Here is a 17290-nt window from a genome sequence, read left to right as displayed (position 1 = left end):
TCGCGGCTGTCAAAACACCACACCACGCGGAAGCCGGAGCTGTCAGAAGAAGACGACGCTGATTGGTCCCCGTCTGACACGGCGCCAAAACAAACACTGCTGATTGGTCCTCGCGACCAGCTGTCGGCTATAAAAGCCGAACAAGTCATTCAATGTTGTCTTGCTCTAAATAAACTTGTTGTTTAACTAGCCTGTCGTCCCGAGCGGTCCTTCGGCTACTTCAAATTCTATCTCTCTCTAGCTCATATAAAATGAGTACAAACAATATTAATATTACAAATAAAGTAGAAAAAAAAAGAGGAAAACAGAAAAAGATCTTTACTCAAAATATTTTTTTTTTTTTTTTTTTTTACTGAGCATGCCCAAGATGGCGGACGTGCTCGGCTAAGCTCCGTTTGGAGCTCCAGCAATGTGGCGACCCTGGGAGCCTCACAGGAACATTTTTTCTGTGAAGGACTTGGATGGGGAACGAGGACGAGGTGAGCCTCTGTACTGCTGACCTTTGGCCCCGCGAGCCCTGAACTCTCCGAGGTTTTTCCATCTGAGCCCGGAAGAGTTTTTAGAGGCCTTAGAGGACGCGGAGGAGCTGAGCAGCGCTCCGTGCTGCATGATCAGCTGTTCGTCGGACCAGCTGTTTGTCGGGAGGCTTGCGGACTTGGCGAACTCTAATGGAGGCTGCCGGAGTGCCTGGAAGACCCAGATATTCTGCGGAGCTCTACTCTACGCGGCGCCGACCAGCTGACTGTTGGGGCCGGGAGTTTTTTGAGAGTTTTGAGAGCTTGATTAAGAACTTGTTGGAGCCGGGCGGAGGATTTTGGAGGCCTGCGTTACGCCGACCAGCTGACTGTCGGCCCTGATGGAGTTTGCGGATCCTGGAGGCGTTCTCGAAGCCTGTGGAGCCCGGGACAACTTTTTAGAGCTTGGCGGTGTTCCGGAGCGATCTTCAGCTGCTTGGGGGAGCCGCGTGTTGACTGATTAACTATGAATCGCGGCTTGGAGCAGCGTTGGCGTGGAAGTATTGAAGTGGTCGAGATATTGCCTGGTTGGTGTCTGAGATGGCTGGCGACGGAGAGAGTGGATTACTGCGGCCTTTCTGGTATGGCGACCTGGCCTGGTGGGGGAATGCGGACGCTGATGCCTCGGACGTTAATGAGACACAATTTAACCCCTGCGCCGCCAGAACTGACTAGACCATGTTTTGTGGTTCTGTTGAACTACCATGGTCTCGGTTTCCCTTCCCGGCTGACTATCATCTGGTCTTCCTACAATATGAAATTGAACTGTGTAACCGGAGCTCTCCCACCATTCTATGTCTCTACAGGCTTATCAGCCCTGATGTATTTCGCTGACTTTTTTTTTTTTTTTTGCTCTAATTCCCTCCTCTCTCCTCCCCTTATAATTTTCGAAGGTCCGGGTTACAACCACTGTGGGAGAGTGGTTGAGATCTTACATCTGCTGCCCCCAGAGGTGAGAGCTCTGGGTGGTATTGCTTCCCCCCGGTCGTATGTACCAGGCTGCTCCCCGGCCCCGACCGCCGTGAGAGGGCGGGATTCGATCTGTTCGGGGTTTCCCAGCTCTAGTGGCAGTGGAGCTGGGCTGGCACTCTGGTCACTTGCCTTCGACTTATGTTGAGATCCTCCCATATCGATCTGGTCTGCCTTGCTGCCTTTTTTTGTCGGACTTGTTTAATAATCATGCGTCTGACTTATCCTAGCACAGTTTTGCTCGCCCTCAGGCCCCCCCCCCCGTCCTGGGAGCGACCCGCCTTACTCTTTACACCTCCTCTTGATGAAGGGCCCGATTGTTGGGACCCTGAGAGATGGCTGGGCATGGGTAGGGGCCTCCGATATAAATCAACTAAGAGGCCCCTGGTTAATTTTTTGGCTAAATTTTTTAGGAGGTTAGGGAGGGGGGTGGGATCTTCTTTTGGTTGTCCGGATATGGGGGGTAGTCCAACAACCGTTGTTCAGGCCAGGTCCGGGATTGATCGCGGGGGGGAGGAGCAGGGGTCGGTTGCCTCCGGGGCTCCAGGGCAAGTCGTGGGATTACCTATTCCCACGACGTTAGGGAATGGCAGCAGGTGTAGGAACAGAGGGCCGTATCAATCTCAGGGAAGGCCTCTCTGCTGCTTGCAAGCGGTGAGGCACTCCGACCCTCTTGTTCCGCCCCGAGGTCCCGGGAGTGAGGATGTGCAGCCTCCTGAGCTCCGGCTGGTGTATCTGAATGCCAGGTCTGTCGCTAACAAAGCTCCTCTCGTCCGTGATTTGGTCGAGTGTGAGCGGGCGGACCTGGCTTGCATCACGGAGACTTGGTTGGGCCCAGAGGGCGGTATTCCTCTGGTTGATCTTTGCCCACCAGGTTTCCGGGTGCTACACCGGCCTCGGGCTCAGGGTAGGGGTGGGGGAGTGGCTGTTGTTATGAGGGAGACCTTGTGCCCGCGGGAGGCCACCGTTCCTCAGATAGTCGGGTGTGAGTCTCTCTTTTTGAGATGCGGCCCTGGTGCGCAGTTGGGCTTACTGCTGGTGTACCTTTCGCCTAGTCACGCAGCAGCAGCCCTGCCCGAGCTTCTTGATGTCCTCTCTGGGTTGGTGATTGAGTTCCCGAAACTTATAGTTTTGGGGGACTTCAATCTACCATCTCTGGGAGGATCATCTGAGTTGGCTCGGGAGTTCATGGCTTCCATGACGGCCATGGACCTGACGCAAGTAATTTCAGGACCGACTCATGAGGGAGGCCACACCCTTGACCTAGTTTTCTTATCTGGACGGTGGTTAGATGATCTTGGTGGGGGCTCTCCAATTATTATGCCCCTGTCATGGACCGATCATCATCTCCTGCGGCTGGTCTTCCGTTTTGCTACCCCCCGCCGTGGGTGTGTGGAACCAGTTAGATGGTACCGCCCCAGACGCTTAATGGATCCCGAGAGGTTCCAGGCAGCACTGGGGTCCCCACCTGCCTCCCCCACTCACAGCTCAGCAGATGCCTTAGTGGAAGCCTGGGAAAGGGCGGCCACTGAGGCTCTTGACCGAGTTGTACCCTTGCGGCCCCTGACCCGATGCAGATCCCGTCAAGCTCCATGGTTCTCCGCGGAGCTCCGGGAGATGAAGCGTCGGAGACGGGGCCTAGAGAGCGGCTGGAGGTCCAGCCGATCCGAATCCGACCGATTGCGACTAAGAACCTACATTAGGTCTTATCTCGCTGCGATGAGGGTGGCGAGGTCTAATCACTTCGCTACCCTTATCGCGTCCGCAGATAATCGCCCGGCCGCTCTGTTTAGGGTGACTCGCTCCCTCCTTAATCAGGAGGGGAGGGAGGAACCCTTGCAGGGTCGTGCCGAGGAGTTTAACAATTATCTGTCGGACAAAATCGCTCGGATTCGGACCGGTCTGGACTCTGACTGGGCAGAGTCTGGCGATCAGGACACAGGCGGTCTTGTCGATATCACCTGGGAGGAGTTTGATTCTGTGACTCCGGAGGAAGTGGACAGGATTATGGGGAGACTGAGCTCCACCACATGTTTATTGGACCCGTGCCCTTCCTGGCTGGTTTATGCAGCCCGGGAGAGGACACGCAGCTGGTTCCAAGCAGTTATATCAGCTTCTTTGAGTGAGGGTAGCTTCCCTGCCGTCTTGAAAGAGGCGGTGGTGAGGCCTCTCCTCAAGAAGCCTGCCTTGGACCCAGCTGTATTGAACAACTTTCGTCCGGTCTCCAACCTTCGCTTTCTTGCGAAGGTTGTTGAGAGTGTGGTGGCACATCAGCTCCCTTTGGTCCTGGATGAAGCGGATTATCTAGACCCGTACCAATCGGGTTTCAGGCCCGGGCACAGCACGGAGACGGCATTGGTCGCGCTGGTGAATGATCTCTGGAGGGCTCGGGACAGGGGTCATTCCTCTGTTCTAGTCCTATTAGACCTCTCAGCGGCTTTCGATACCATCGACCATGGTATCCTGCTGCAGCGTCTCAGGGGATTGGGAGTGGGAGGCACGGTCTTACAGTGGTTCTCCTCCTATCTCCAGGGACGCTCGCAGTTGGTGTTGACAGGAGGGCAGAGGTCGACCGCGAGGTCTCTCGTTTGTGGAGTTCCTCAGGGGTCGGTCCTCTCGCCTCTCCTGTTCAACATCTACATGAAACCGCTGGGTGAGATCATTCGTGGCTTTGGAGTTGGGTATCATCAGTATGCTGATGATACCCAGCTTTTTCTTTTGACCCCAAACCACCCCAGTGATGCCCTCAACGTGATGTCCCGTTGCCTGGAGGCGGTTCGGGTCTGGATGGGGAGGAACAGACTTCAACTCAACCCCGACAAGACCGAGTGGCTTTGCATACCTTCATCCCGGGTTTATTCGGATATTCCATCTCTTTCTATGGGGGGTGAATTATTACCCCCCGTAGATAGGGCTCGCAACTTGGGAGTCCTCCTAGATTCACGGCTCACCTTGGAAGATCACATGGTGGCTGTGACTAGGGGGGCTTTCGCCCAGGTTCGCCTGGTGCGCCAGTTGCGGCCCTATCTAAGCCGGGATGATTTATGCACGGTCACTCATGCGCTCGTGACCTCTCGTCTGGACTACTGCAACGCTCTCTACATGGGGCTTCCCTTGAGGACCACCCGGAGGCTCCAACTGGTACAGAATGCAGCCGCGAGAGTTGTGTTGGGAGTCTCCCGATGCTCCCACGTTACACCTCTGCTCCGTGAGCTGCATTGGTTGCCAGTTGTCTTCCGGGTGAGATTCAAGGTACTAGTAATGGTGTTTAAAGCCCTACATGGCAGGGGTCCGGAGTACCTTAGGGAACACCTGCTGCCGGCATCAACTTCCCTCCGCCCTGTGCGTTCCCACAGAGAGGGCCTCCTCAGGGTGCCACCGGTCAGAGAATGTAGATTGGTGGCCCCCAGGGGGAGATCTTTCTCTGTGGGCGCCCCAGAATTATGGAACCAACTACCAGTTGAGCTCCGGACGGCGCCCGATCTCCGCTCCTTCCGCCGCGACCTAAAAACATACTTGTTCGAACAAGCCGGCCTGGCCTGAGGGGGGATTGGGGGGGGTTATTATTATTTTATTGGGGTTATTTATTATGTATTAATTGTTCTTTTAACGGGCATATATTTAATTACTTTTAACTTTTGTAATTTTGTATTTTACTCTTGCCCTGTACACTGCCCTGAGTCCTTCGGGAGAAGGGCGGTATAGAAATATTAATAAATTAAATTAAATTAAAATTAATCCCAGTCCTTATTCATATTAATTTCAAAAAAAAAAAAAGGAAAAAAAACTTTCACCTGCTATTTGCATTCTCCCACCTTTCTCTAATTTCCAAACAAATTCTCAGTTACGCACCAAAAGCGCTTATCTCTGTTAATCTTAATAATCTCCAACCAAACTAAACTATAATCAAAAATAGTTCTTGCATGTATCACGCCAAATGTCTCACAGTTCCAAATCATCCTTAAGTTCAAATAAAAGTTCAGATAAAAAGAGTATATATAAAAAAAAAATTTAGGCAATCTCTAAGACAACTTGTTGTTAATTAGGAGCTTACATACCCACTCTTAGTTCAACACATACTTTAAGTCCATAACCCTAATATACTTTTCTAGCAAGCAAATAACATCAATCTTAAATTGTGTAAAATATTAAAAAAAAGAAAAAAAACTTTCTTTCTCCTCTATAATAATTTTACTCCATTGACATTCTAATCTAAAAATTTAATCAGCAATCTTAACGCCCCAAAACTTTTGGAGCACCTCTGTCATGACCCCCAAAACTTCTTTAGACCGCTCTCCTCCTACATCTTCACTGTAAGCACACTTTGAAGATTCCATAACTTTCTGCTGGTCTTGCTCTCGCTCTCGTCTCGCTCTTCTCAGGGCGGCACGCGTCATCTTCTGGCCTCCTGCAGCAACCGATGAAACTGTAGCTTGATCCCCTCCAACACCATTGTCCTCTGTCTGTCTATCTGCAACATCTTGAAACTTTCCCACACCGTATCCTTTTGCAGCTTCCAAAAATGATAGGGGGGTTGCTTTTAACACATTACTATAAAAATCACGTGCCTGAGCCACAGTAACCAAACGATGTCTTTTACCTTCGTGCGTCGCCACCAACCCAACTGGAATCTCCCATCTGAACTTAATATCACGTTTCTTAAGTTCCTGTACTAGAAATGCAAAATCTTTCCTTCTCCTTAGGATCTTCGGAGGGATCTCTTTTAAAACCAAAACTTCTTGCTCAGCCACTACCAAATTAGTATCATAAGCAGCTTGAATGACTTCATCTCTAATTACTCTCTTTGTAAAATAGACCACCACATCTCTGGGTAACTTCCTCTGTCTTGCAATCCATGAATTTACACGAAAAACTTTGTCCATATTTCCCTCAATTTCAGATGCTGACTGGCCCAGTACCCCTTCCAGAGCCTCAGAAATCAGCTGCTTTAAATCTTCTTTACCATTCTCCTTTAAACCCCTAATTCTAATAGCATACTGCATCTGATTATACTGAACAAGGCTCAATTCTTCGTCCATTTTATCCCTTATATTTTCATTTTCTAATACCTTTGCTTCTAATATAGAGTTCTTTTGACTGAGATCCTCCACTTTTATATCCAGCTGTAGCACACATTCAGCTACGGATTCAACCGTAGACAAGATGTCCGCCCTCATTGCTCTCAGCTTCTCTTCCATCTTCTTCTCCAATTTCTCCATTTTCTCCTCCAATTTCTCCTCCAGCTTTTTCAACTTTTCATCCATCATATCAGACATCAGTTGTGCATGCTTTCCAAGAGCATCTTGTAAATCCTTAAGCGTCAATACCGGGGGAGATGCAGGAGGAAGCAAAGCTTGCAGTGAGGTCTCTTGCACCAGGGAAGACCCCGCATTCCGAAGAGCTTTAGAAGTTTTAGCCACCATCTTCCCCCACTTTCACTTATTACGCACTTTCACTTTAAAGCTATAAAATCCATTGAGCTAGAGAGTAAAAATAAAGAGTCCACTTCACCTTGACCTCCTGTACCGCTCTGCCTGCATCTTGATAATCAAAAGTATTTCCTTTTGGCAGGGGTGGTTGCTAACGCCTGGCTCTGCTCCAAGAATCCCAGAGCAGAGGCGCTGCGCAGCTCGGAACAACCCAGGCTTCGGGGGGGCTCATCCTTCAGCCGCCCAAGCTCTCAGCTCAGGCAGCCCCGGAGAGCTCAACCCCTACCTGGGGCCTCACCCCCTCCTCTTCTCCCGAGGAGGGGGCTTCAAATCCATCTAAACAGCTGATCGGCGCTGTTTACGATGGAAAAACACAGCTGCGGAGCGGGCAGCCCGAAAACGGCTGTCTTTCGACGTCGCGTCGCCACCGGAAGTCCCCCAGTTTTAAGGCTTTATCAAAGGTCATCTGGACCTCGGGGGGGGGGGATGGCTTTCTGTGGGTCACGCACAGTGACAGAGAGCATGTTCCTGGATCCTGTTAGATGACACCATTTCATAGAAGGGATCTGGAACATACCTGCTCTTCTAGAATGGTCAGAAACGATTGGAGATAAGCAGTCAAGGAACTAACCCCAAACCCTCTGCCAGCAAGGAGATTATGGGAGGTGACCAGCACTTTGAATTAAACCCAGAAGCTGACTGGGAATAAACATAACATACAAAGCAGTGGCATTAACAAGGATATCATGTGGTGGAACCAAAATTGCCCATGTCATTGCCTTCTGGATCTGCTGAAGCTTCCAAACTGTCTTCAAGGGCAGCCACAAGTAGAGTGCATTACAGTAGTCAACTGAACAAGGTGACAAGAGCCTTGATGGAGAAGGGCTTTCTTTGAGTCTTTCTTTGCTAGATACAGAAAGAAGTCCTTCTTTGGTCCCTCACCTGCCAAGATCTCCACGTTCTTCTTTGTCAGCCAAGAAGTACGCCAACTGTGTGGCTAATTGCTCTTTTTCCTCATGGATCTTCTCCCGCGCGGCTCTTTCCGCATGGAAATCAGAGCAGTAGACCTCCATCTGCTCAGGAAAACAATGATCTCACTTCAAACAGCCCCAATATTTTTATTCTGAAGTCTAATCTTCACCCTTTACTCATTTAACTACGATGGCAGCATCTGGTTGACCTAGTTTCGAGCCTGGAAGCTAAATAGGTCCAGCCCTGGTGAGGAACGGATGGAAGGCCACTAGGAAATCTAACCCTGACTGGGAAATTGAAAAACACACACACACCCCAAAATGAGATATTTCAAACCACTCCCAGGCGAAAAAAAAGCTAGGTGGACGCATCCACAAAGTCATCAGGAGTAGAGATGAAATGAAGAAGCTCTCGCCAACCTTTTCAGGTGACAGGATCTGACTGGACTTTGCAACTAAGCAGGGCCAGATGCAGTCATGGTCAGGATGGAAGACCACCAGAGAATCTCAAGCTACAGACTAGACCTGGGAAGTTAAACCCTGTTCAGCCATACCTGAGCTCGCAGGACAGCCACAGTCTCAAGCTCTTCTTCTTGCTTCGTAAGAGTCTGCTTCATTTTGTCGATCTGCAACTGCTTGGCAGCCAGTGCCTTTTCGGCAAGATCCAGTTTGTGAATTAATTCGTCTAACGTTGCCTGGTCTATCCTTTGCACCTGCAGTGGGTTGAATCAGGGATATCGCCTGCTGAATTCCAGGGGCCTAGTCACCAAGCCAGCCTTTTTTTTAAAAAAAAGTAAAAAATGGCTAGGCAGGATTGGACCTGCTTCCTGCTTGGATGAGAGACTACCAGGAAATGTAACGTAGGCTTGGAAGTTGAAAAACATCCCCTATGGGAGGTGGTGGTGGTGGAGGAGGAGGCAGAGGAGGAGAAGGAAAAGATAAGAGGAGGAGATAGAAAGAGGAGGAGAAGAGAAGGAGGAGGAGAAGGTGGAGGAAGGAGGCAGCAGAGAAGTAGACAGAAGATAGGAGGAGGAGGAGGTGGAGGAGGAGGCAGAGGAAGAGAAGGAAGAGATAAGAGGAGGAGGAGATAGAAGACAGAGGAGAAGAGAAGAAGGAGGAGATAGAAGGAGGAGGAGAAGGTGGAGGAAGGAGGCAGCAGAGAAGTAGACAGAAGATAGGAGGAGGAGGAGGAGGAGGAGGCGGAGGAGGAGAAGGAAGAGATAAGAGGAGGAGGAGATAGAAGACAGAGGAGGAGAAGAGAAGAAGGAGGAGGAGGAGAAGGTGGAGGAAGGAGGCAGCAGAGAAGTAGACAGTAGATAGGAGGTGGAGGAGGGAGGAGGAGGCAGAGGAGGAGAAGGAAGAGATAAGAGGAGGAGATAGAAGACAGAGGAGGAGAAGAGAAGGAGGAGATAGAAGGAGGAGGTGGAGGAAGGAGGCAGCAGAGAAGTAGACAGAAGATAGGAGGAGGAGGAGGTGGAGGAGGAGGCAGAGGAAGAGAAGGAAGAGATAAGAGGAGGAGATAGAAGACAGAGGAGGAGAAGAGAAGGAGGAGATAGAAGGAGGAGGTGGAGGAAGGAGGCAGCAGAGAAGTAGACAGAAGATAGGAGGAGGAGGAGGAGGCGGAGGAGGAGAAGGAAGAGATAAGAGGAGGAGGAGATAGAAGACAGAGGAGAAGAGAAGAAGGAGGAGGAGGAGAAGGTGGAGGAAGGAGGCAGCAGAGAAGTAGACAGTAGATAGGAGGTGGAGGAGGGAGGAGGAGGCAGAGGAGGAGAAGGAAGAGATAAGAGGAGGAGTTAGAAGACAGAGGAGGAGAAGAGAAGGAGGAGATAGAAGGAGGAGGTGGAGGAAGGAGGCAGCAGAGAAGTAGACAGAAGATAGGAGGAGGAGGAGGTGGAGGAGGAGGCAGAGGAAGAGAAGGAAGAGATAAGAGGAGGAGGAGATAGAAGACAGAGGAGAAGAGAAGAAGGAGGAGATAGAAAGAGGAGGAGAAGGTGGAGGAAGGAGGCAGCAGAGAAGTAGACAGAAGATAGGAGGAGGAGGAGGAGGAGGCGGAGGAGGAGAAGGAAGAGATAAGAGGAGGAGGAGATAGAAGACAGAGGAGGAGAAGAGAAGAAGGAGGAGGAGGAGAAGGTGGAGGAAGGAGGCAGCAGAGAAGTAGACAGTAGATAGGAGGTGGAGGAGGGAGGAGGAGGCAGAGGAGGAGAAGGAAGAGATAAGAGGAGGAGATAGAAGACAGAGGAGGAGAAGAGAAGGAGGAGATAGAAGGAGGAGGTGGAGGAAGGAGGCAGCAGAGAAGTAGACAGAAGATAGGAGGAGGAGGAGGAGGCGGAGGAGGAGAAGGAAGAGATAAGAGGAGGAGATAGAAGACAGAGGAGGAGAAGAGAAGGAGGAGATAGAAGGAGGAGGTGGAGGAAGGAGGCAGCAGAGAAGTAGACAGAAGATAGGAGGAGGAGGAGGTGGAGGAGGAGGCAGAGGAAGAGAAGGAAGAGATAAGAGGAGGAGGAGATAGAAGACAGAGGAGAAGAGAAGAAGGAGGAGATAGAAGGAGGCAGCAGAGAAGTAGACAGAAGATAGGAGGAGGAGGAGGAGGCGGAGGAGGAGAAGGAAGAGATAAGAGGAGGAGGAGATAGAAGACAGAGGAGGAGAAGAGAAGAAGGAGGAGGAGGAGAAGGTGGAGGAAGGAGGCAGCAGAGAAGTAGACAGTAGATAGGAGGTGGAGGAGGGAGGAGGAGGCATAGGAGGAGAAGGAAGAGATAAGAGGAGGAGATAGAAGACAGAGGAGGAGAAGAGAAGGAGGAGATAGAAGGAGGAGGTGGAGGAAGGAGGCAGCAGAGAAGTAGACAGAAGATAGGAGGAGGAGGAGGTGGAGGAGGAGGCAGAGGAAGAGAAGGAAGAGATAAGAGGAGGAGGAGATAGAAGACAGAGGAGAAGAGAAGAAGGAGGAGATAGAAGGAGGAGGAGAAGGTGGAGGAAGGAGGCAGCAGAGAAGTAGACAGAAGATAGGAGGAGGAGGAGGAGGAGGCGGAGGAGGAGAAGGAAGAGATAAGAGGAGGAGGAGATAGAAGACAGAGGAGGAGAAGAGAAGAAGGAGGAGGAGGAGAAGGTGGAGGAAGGAGGCAGCAGAGAAGTAGACAGTAGATAGGAGGTGGAGGAGGGAGGAGGAGGCAGAGGAGGAGAAGGAAGAGATAAGAGGAGGAGATAGAAGACAGAGGAGGAGAAGAGAAGGAGGAGATAGAAGGAGGAGGTGGAGGAAGGAGGCAGCAGAGAAGTAGACAGAAGATAGGAGGAGGAGGAGGAGGAGGAGGCGGAGGAGGAGAAGGAAGAGATAAGAGGAGGAGATAGAAGACAGAGGAGGAGAAGAGAAGGAGGAGATAGAAGGAGGAGGTGGAGGAAGGAGGCAGCAGAGAAGTAGACAGAAGATAGGAGGAGGAGGAGGTGGAGGAGGAGGCAGAGGAAGAGAAGGAAGAGATAAGAGGAGGAGGAGATAGAGGAGAAGAGAAGAAGGAGGAGATAGAAGGAGGAGGAGAAGGTGGAGGAAGGAGGCAGCAGAGAAGTAGACAGAAGATAGGAGGAGGAGGAGGAGGAGGCGGAGGAGGAGAAGGAAGAGATAAGAGGAGGAGGAGATAGAAGACAGAGGAGGAGAAGAGAAGAAGGAGGAGGAGGAGAAGGTGGAGGAAGGAGGCAGCAGAGAAGTAGACAGTAGATAGGAGGTGGAGGAGGGAGGAGGAGGCAGAGGAGGAGAAGGAAGAGATAAGAGGAGGAGATAGAAGACAGAGGAGGAGAAGAGAAGGAGGAGATAGAAGGAGGAGGTGGAGGAAGGAGGCAGCAGAGAAGTAGACAGAAGATAGGAGGAGGAGGAGGTGGAGGAGGAGGCAGAGGAAGAGAAGGAAGAGATAAGAGGAGGAGATAGAAGACAGAGGAGGAGAAGAGAAGAAGGAGGAGATAGAAGGAGGAGGAGGAGGTGGAGGCAGAGGAGGGGAAGGAAGAGATAAGAGGAGGAGATAGAAGACAGAGGAGAAGAGAAGGAGGAGGAGGAGGAGATCCAGTGTAGGTTTAAGGAGTAGCTATCCAAGATGGCTTCCCATCCTTACCCCAATCCTGCTGTTCTCAGCGGGGTCAATAGTCACAGGAATTTCACAGCTGGGCAAAGTCATGTTCTAATATCTGCCTGGGAGGCAAGAGGGAAAGCAACTCTATTCTTCCACAAGCCCCCTCCATCGCTTTCTGCCACGGTTCTGCTCTAGAGCAAAGCTCACCTCTTTTCCTTTTAATTCTTCCACGGTTTGCAAAGCCTCCGTCAGTTCCTTTGCAAGCTTGCCGTACGCATCCTGGAGGCTGCTGAATTTGGCTCTAGAGGAGGACGAGGAAAACAAAACAGACAGAAAGTTCAGCACCCACAGAGGCTGTCCCCCACTTTCCCCCTTACTAGAACGCCACAATGAGAGCAGCAAAGGAACCGATATCTGCAAATCACACAAGATCCTGGACGGATTTGCACTTGTGTGCGCCCCCCCAAAAATGAAATCTCTCTCTCTCTCTCTCTCTCTCTCTCCCTCTCCGCGGTGGCTCAGTGGGTTAAGACGCTGAGCTTGTCGATCAGAAGATCGGCAGTTTGGCGGGTCGAATCCCAAGTGCCGCGTAACAGAGCGAGCCGCCTGTTACTCATCCCAGCTTCTGCCCACCTAGCAGTTCGAAAGCACGTAAAAATGCAAGTAGAAAAATAGGGACCACTACGGTGGGAAGCTAAGAGCGTTCCATGCGCCTTTGGCGTCTAGTCATGCCAGCCACATGACCACGGAGACGTCCTCGGACAAGCGCTGGCTCTTCGGCTTTGAAACGGAGATGAGATATATATATATAAAAGAGCTTTTAAACTGTAAAATTCAGCCTGCCAAAGCCAAATCCGCAGTGCAGCTTCTGCCAGCTTTTCATCTGGAAACTCTGCTTGGCAGTATACGTAGAGGTAAGGCAGCGATGGCGAACCTTTTAGAGACCAAGCGTCCAAAAAACGGCCCCACCCTTGCCCTGGTCCCTGCTCCGCCCCCCCATCCTACCAGCTCTGGCCCCGCCTGCCCTGCCCCTGCTCCGCCCCTGGCCCCACCCACTCTGCCCCCACCATTCCGCCCCAGCCCACCTGCAGGGCCACTCACTGCCTCCATGGACAGCTGATCGCCCAGGCAACCCAGCAGCGCCATGGTGGCCATGCCCTCTCCCCGCAGCATCAACTGCATGTGACGGGGCGCGAGGGCAGATTCTTGTCCCTGCTGCCCAGCTGCCATGTCATCGGCTGCGCTGCTCCGCGCGGGCCATGCCCGGGTGTGACTATCCTCTGGGGGGGGGGCTTTTGGGGATGTAGGGGCCGGGGGGGAATGCGGGACTGGGGCGACGGCGTGCACGTGTCCACAGAGAGGGCTCTGAGTGCCAGCTCTGGCATGCATGCCATACATTCGCCACCACTGTGATAAGGAAATAAGAAATAACATGTTTGCTATCACTATCCCAAAGGTGTTTTTTTTTCCTTCCCCAAAAGGCAACTGGACTTTCTTACTATTTTTCCTTGAAACATGTTTGGCTTCCCATCCAAGACGCTTCTTCAGGAAGAAGAAAGGAAGAAGGAAGAAGGAAGAGGGAAGAAGGGAGAAGGGAGAAGGGAGAAGGGAGAAGAAGAAGAAGAAAAAGAAGAAGAAGAAGAAGAAGAAGAAGAAGAAGAAGAAGAAGAAGAAGAAGAAGAAGAAGAAGAAGAAGAAGAAGAAGAAGAAGAAGAAGAAGAAGATCATCCAGTTTGCCTTTTGGAAAAAGCACCTTTGGGACAATCGTGACCTGGATGACTGAGAACCTCCGTAGATGATTGTTGTCACTTTTACACGTGGGGATCCCATCCCCAAGACTCTATTCCTGGGGCTACACTCACTTCTCGTCGTTGGTTTTAGCCTGCTCCAGCTTGATTTCCGACTGCATGCTCTCCACCTGCAGCTCCAGCTTCTTAATGGTGTACAGCAACTGCTGCTTCTCATCCAGGTCGCCAACTCTGGCAGGGTGTTCCCTTTCAAGAATCTGACACCTGGGCGATGGGAGACATCGCAAGGGAAGAAACACGGCTAAAAATCGGAAGGAACCAACCAGCAGCATCTTTTCAGATTAAAAAGCCCTGGTGGCGCAGTGGTTAGAAGACAGGATTGCAGGCTGACTCCTGCTCGCTGCCAGCAGTTCGATCCTGACCGGCTGAAGGTTGACTTCAGCCTTCCATCCTTCCGAGGTTGGTAAAATGAGGACCCAGATTGTTAGGGGGGGGCAACGTGCTGACTTGGTAAACTGCTTAAAGAGGGCTGCACCGCAAAGCGGTATATAAGTCTAAGTGCTATTTCTATTGCTATTGTTCTCCCCCCCCCCTTCCTTCCTTCCCATCTATCCAGCCATCCATTCATGGGACGCAGCGGTTAGAAGGTGGTAATTGCAGGCTGACTCTGCATTCCATTGCCGGCAGTTCGATCCTGACCAGGCCAAGATCAACTCAGCCTTCCATCCTTCCGAGGTCAGTAAAATGAGGACCCAGATTGTTATGGGCAACAGGCTGACTTTGTAAACCACTTAGAGAGGGCTGCAAAGCACCGTGAAGCGGTATATAAGTCTAAGTGCTATTGTTCTCCCTTTTCCCCTTCCTTCCTTCCTTCCTTCCTTCCTTCCTTCCTTCCTTCCTTCCTTCCTTCCCCATCCATCCATCATACACAGTGGTTAAAATGCAGTATTGCAGGCTAATCCAGCTAATTCTGCCCACTGCCAGCAGTTCGATCCTGAGCAGCTGAAGGATGACTCAGCCTTCCATCCTTCCAAGGTCAGTAAAATGAGGATCCAGATTGCTGGGGGGATGTAAGGGGGGCAATAGGCTGACTCTGTAAACCTATGCTGTAAAGCGCTACAAAGTGGTATATAAATCTAAGTGCCATTTCTACTGCTATTGCTGAATAAAGGCTGTTAAAAAGCATCAGCTTTTGTGAAACCACAGCTAACTTCACAAGTTTGTGTTATTGAAGTCTCACTTATTTTCGCCATGTCGTGAGTGGGGGGGAATTCTCTGGAGAAAGCAATTGTGTTTGGAAGAGTTAGCGGTAACAGGAAACCAGGTTGCCAAAGAACACGGTGGCTGGATGGACACCATGGAAGCCGACACCAGCCACAGCGTAGAACAACTCAAAGAAGCACTGCAAACTTGGAAGATGTGGAGAGAGCTGGCCGAGGGAATCGCTGAGAGTTGGACATGACTGAATGGATAACATTATCATCATCATCATGCCATTTCAGAACATGTGTTGGTCTGCTAATCAGACTATGTTTGGGCTTACTACTGTACTTGGGGCAGAACGTTTTTGAAAAGGGAAGAAAGATTGGAGGCAAGCGGATTTGGGCAGACTCAGGATTGCCAAAAGGTGTATGGGTCTCCTTAATTTTCAGAACAAGAACTTCAGGAGAAAAATGCCTTCTGGGCATCAGATCGGTTAGATAAGTAGTAGGAAGGCACTGTGCATGCAGGCATAGGCAATGTTGGAATGCAAGAGCCAACCGACAGTGCAATGAAATGCTAAAAGCAGCATGGTTTCGAAGGACCTTGGACAGGTCGTTTTCAACTTACAACCATTCATTTAGTGATCGTTCGAAAATGGCATCGGCACTGGAAGAAAGCCGGATTTGTTTAATGACCACGTTGAGTCACTTAACACTGCTGCGCGCTGCTGAACAGCCGTGACGAAAATTGTTGTTGTAGTAGTTGTAATAATAGTAATAATAATAACAATGTTATTGTCACTTTGAATGTACACCAATCGGCATACATCAATTGTTGGGGGCAATTAAGCTGACTTTGTAATAATGCCGCTTGGGGTGTGTGTGAAAGCCCTAATAAGCAGGCATATACATAGAATGAAGGCTACTGCTAAGTTTGTAAAGCCGCCCTGAGACTTCGGAGAAGGGCGGGATATAAATGGAATTAAAATAAAAATAAAAAATAAAATGAAATTTCGTTGCATACAAAATTTCAAAGGGTCACCACCTCCGATAAATTGGATGCAATGGACTTAATAACCACCAGACTTAACCATGGAAATTTTGCTCTCAACTTAGTCATAGCAGAATAACAGAGTTGGAAGGGGCCTTGAAGGTCCTCTAGTCCAACCCCCTGCTCAAGCAGGAGACCCTTTACCATTCCAGACAAATGGTTGACCAATCTCTTCTTAAAGACCTCCAGTAATGGAACACCCACAACTTCTGGAGGCAAGCGGTTCCACTGGTTAATTGTTCTAACAGTCAGGAAGTTTCTCCTTAGTTCTAGGTTGATTCTCTCCTTGATTAGTTTCCATCCGTTGCTTCTTGTTCTGCCTTCTGGTGCTTTGGAGAATAGCTTGACTCCCTCTTCTTTGGGGCAGCCCCTGAGATACTGGAGCACTGCTATCATGTCACCCCTAGTCCTTCTTTTCATTAAACTAGACATTCCCAATTCCAGCAGCCGTTCCTTATATGTTTTACCCTCCAGTCCCCTGATCATCTTGGTTGCTCTTCTCTGCACTCTTTCTAGAGTCCCAACATCTTTTTTACATCGTGGTGACCAAAACTGGATGCAGTATTCCAAGGGTGGCCTTACCAAGGCCTTGTAAAGTGGTATTAATTGAACGAAGGAGTTGAGTTGGGACTCAAAAAGAGGTCTGGCAATATCCAATGCTTACCTTTCATGCAGCTTTTTCTGAATTACTTCTGCTTCTTTTAACTTGGCGTGGGTCTCCTGGAGCTCTCTGAAGAGGGCAGATACTTGTAGGTTTAGCATTTCCACTTCACTGCCCACCTAAAAGAAAGAATTCAACAACTGGAAAACCCTATTGTGTCTTGCTGAAAACATGACAAGGTGCAAAAAGAACGTTGCTCACAGCATCAAGGAGTCAAACAGGTAGCCCGATTCTAGATGAATCACCCACTCAGAATAATAATAATAATAATAATAATAATAATAATAATAATAATAATAATAATAATAATAATAATAATAATAATAATAATAATAATAATAGAGTCTTGTTTGTGCCCTTGAGGCACACGACAGGAATAACACATGCACTGCTGCTACAAAACCAGCATGTATTCCTCGCTGATCCTGCAAAACACACCACCGTTTTGTCACTTGAGGGAGAGCCTCTGTTTGAAGTAGGGGTTTCTTGCAACTAAGTTTAAAATTCACACTATTTTTCAGTTGTGCGTGGGAGGGGACATGACGGGCCTAAAAATATTTAGAATTGCTTAAAAAATGGATTTGTCTAAAATCTCTCTTGGGATCAAGAGACGCTCCCGTTTTGCAACAGGGTTAGGAAATTAAGAATGACAGCCAGTTTGTGATGGGCACAATCTCATTCTGAGCGCTGGGAAC

General features: G+C 49.8%; 1 protein-coding gene across 4 annotated transcripts in view; it reads right to left on the bottom strand.

Moving 5' to 3' along the window:
• OPTN (optineurin) overlaps nt 1-17290 on the bottom strand; it is a 46625-nt gene that overhangs the window by 8653 nt on the left and 20682 nt on the right. For all 4 annotated transcript variants that reach the window (XM_081331606.1, XM_081331604.1, XM_081331603.1 and 1 more), the window contains 5 exons: nt 16599-16714; nt 13796-13945; nt 12141-12234; nt 8439-8597; nt 7856-7986 (listed from right to left, as the gene is read on the bottom strand). In XM_081331606.1, coding sequence (XP_081187732.1) covers nt 7856-7986; nt 8439-8597; nt 12141-12234; nt 13796-13945; nt 16599-16714 — 650 coding nt within the window. The remainder of the gene's footprint in view (nt 1-7855; nt 7987-8438; nt 8598-12140; nt 12235-13795; nt 13946-16598; nt 16715-17290) is intronic.

This window comes from Vipera berus, assembly GCF_964194415.1.
Source record: "Vipera berus genome assembly, chromosome: 6".
Taxonomy (NCBI): Eukaryota; Metazoa; Chordata; class Lepidosauria; order Squamata; family Viperidae; genus Vipera; species Vipera berus.
This window is presented reverse-complemented; position numbering and strand designations above follow the sequence as displayed.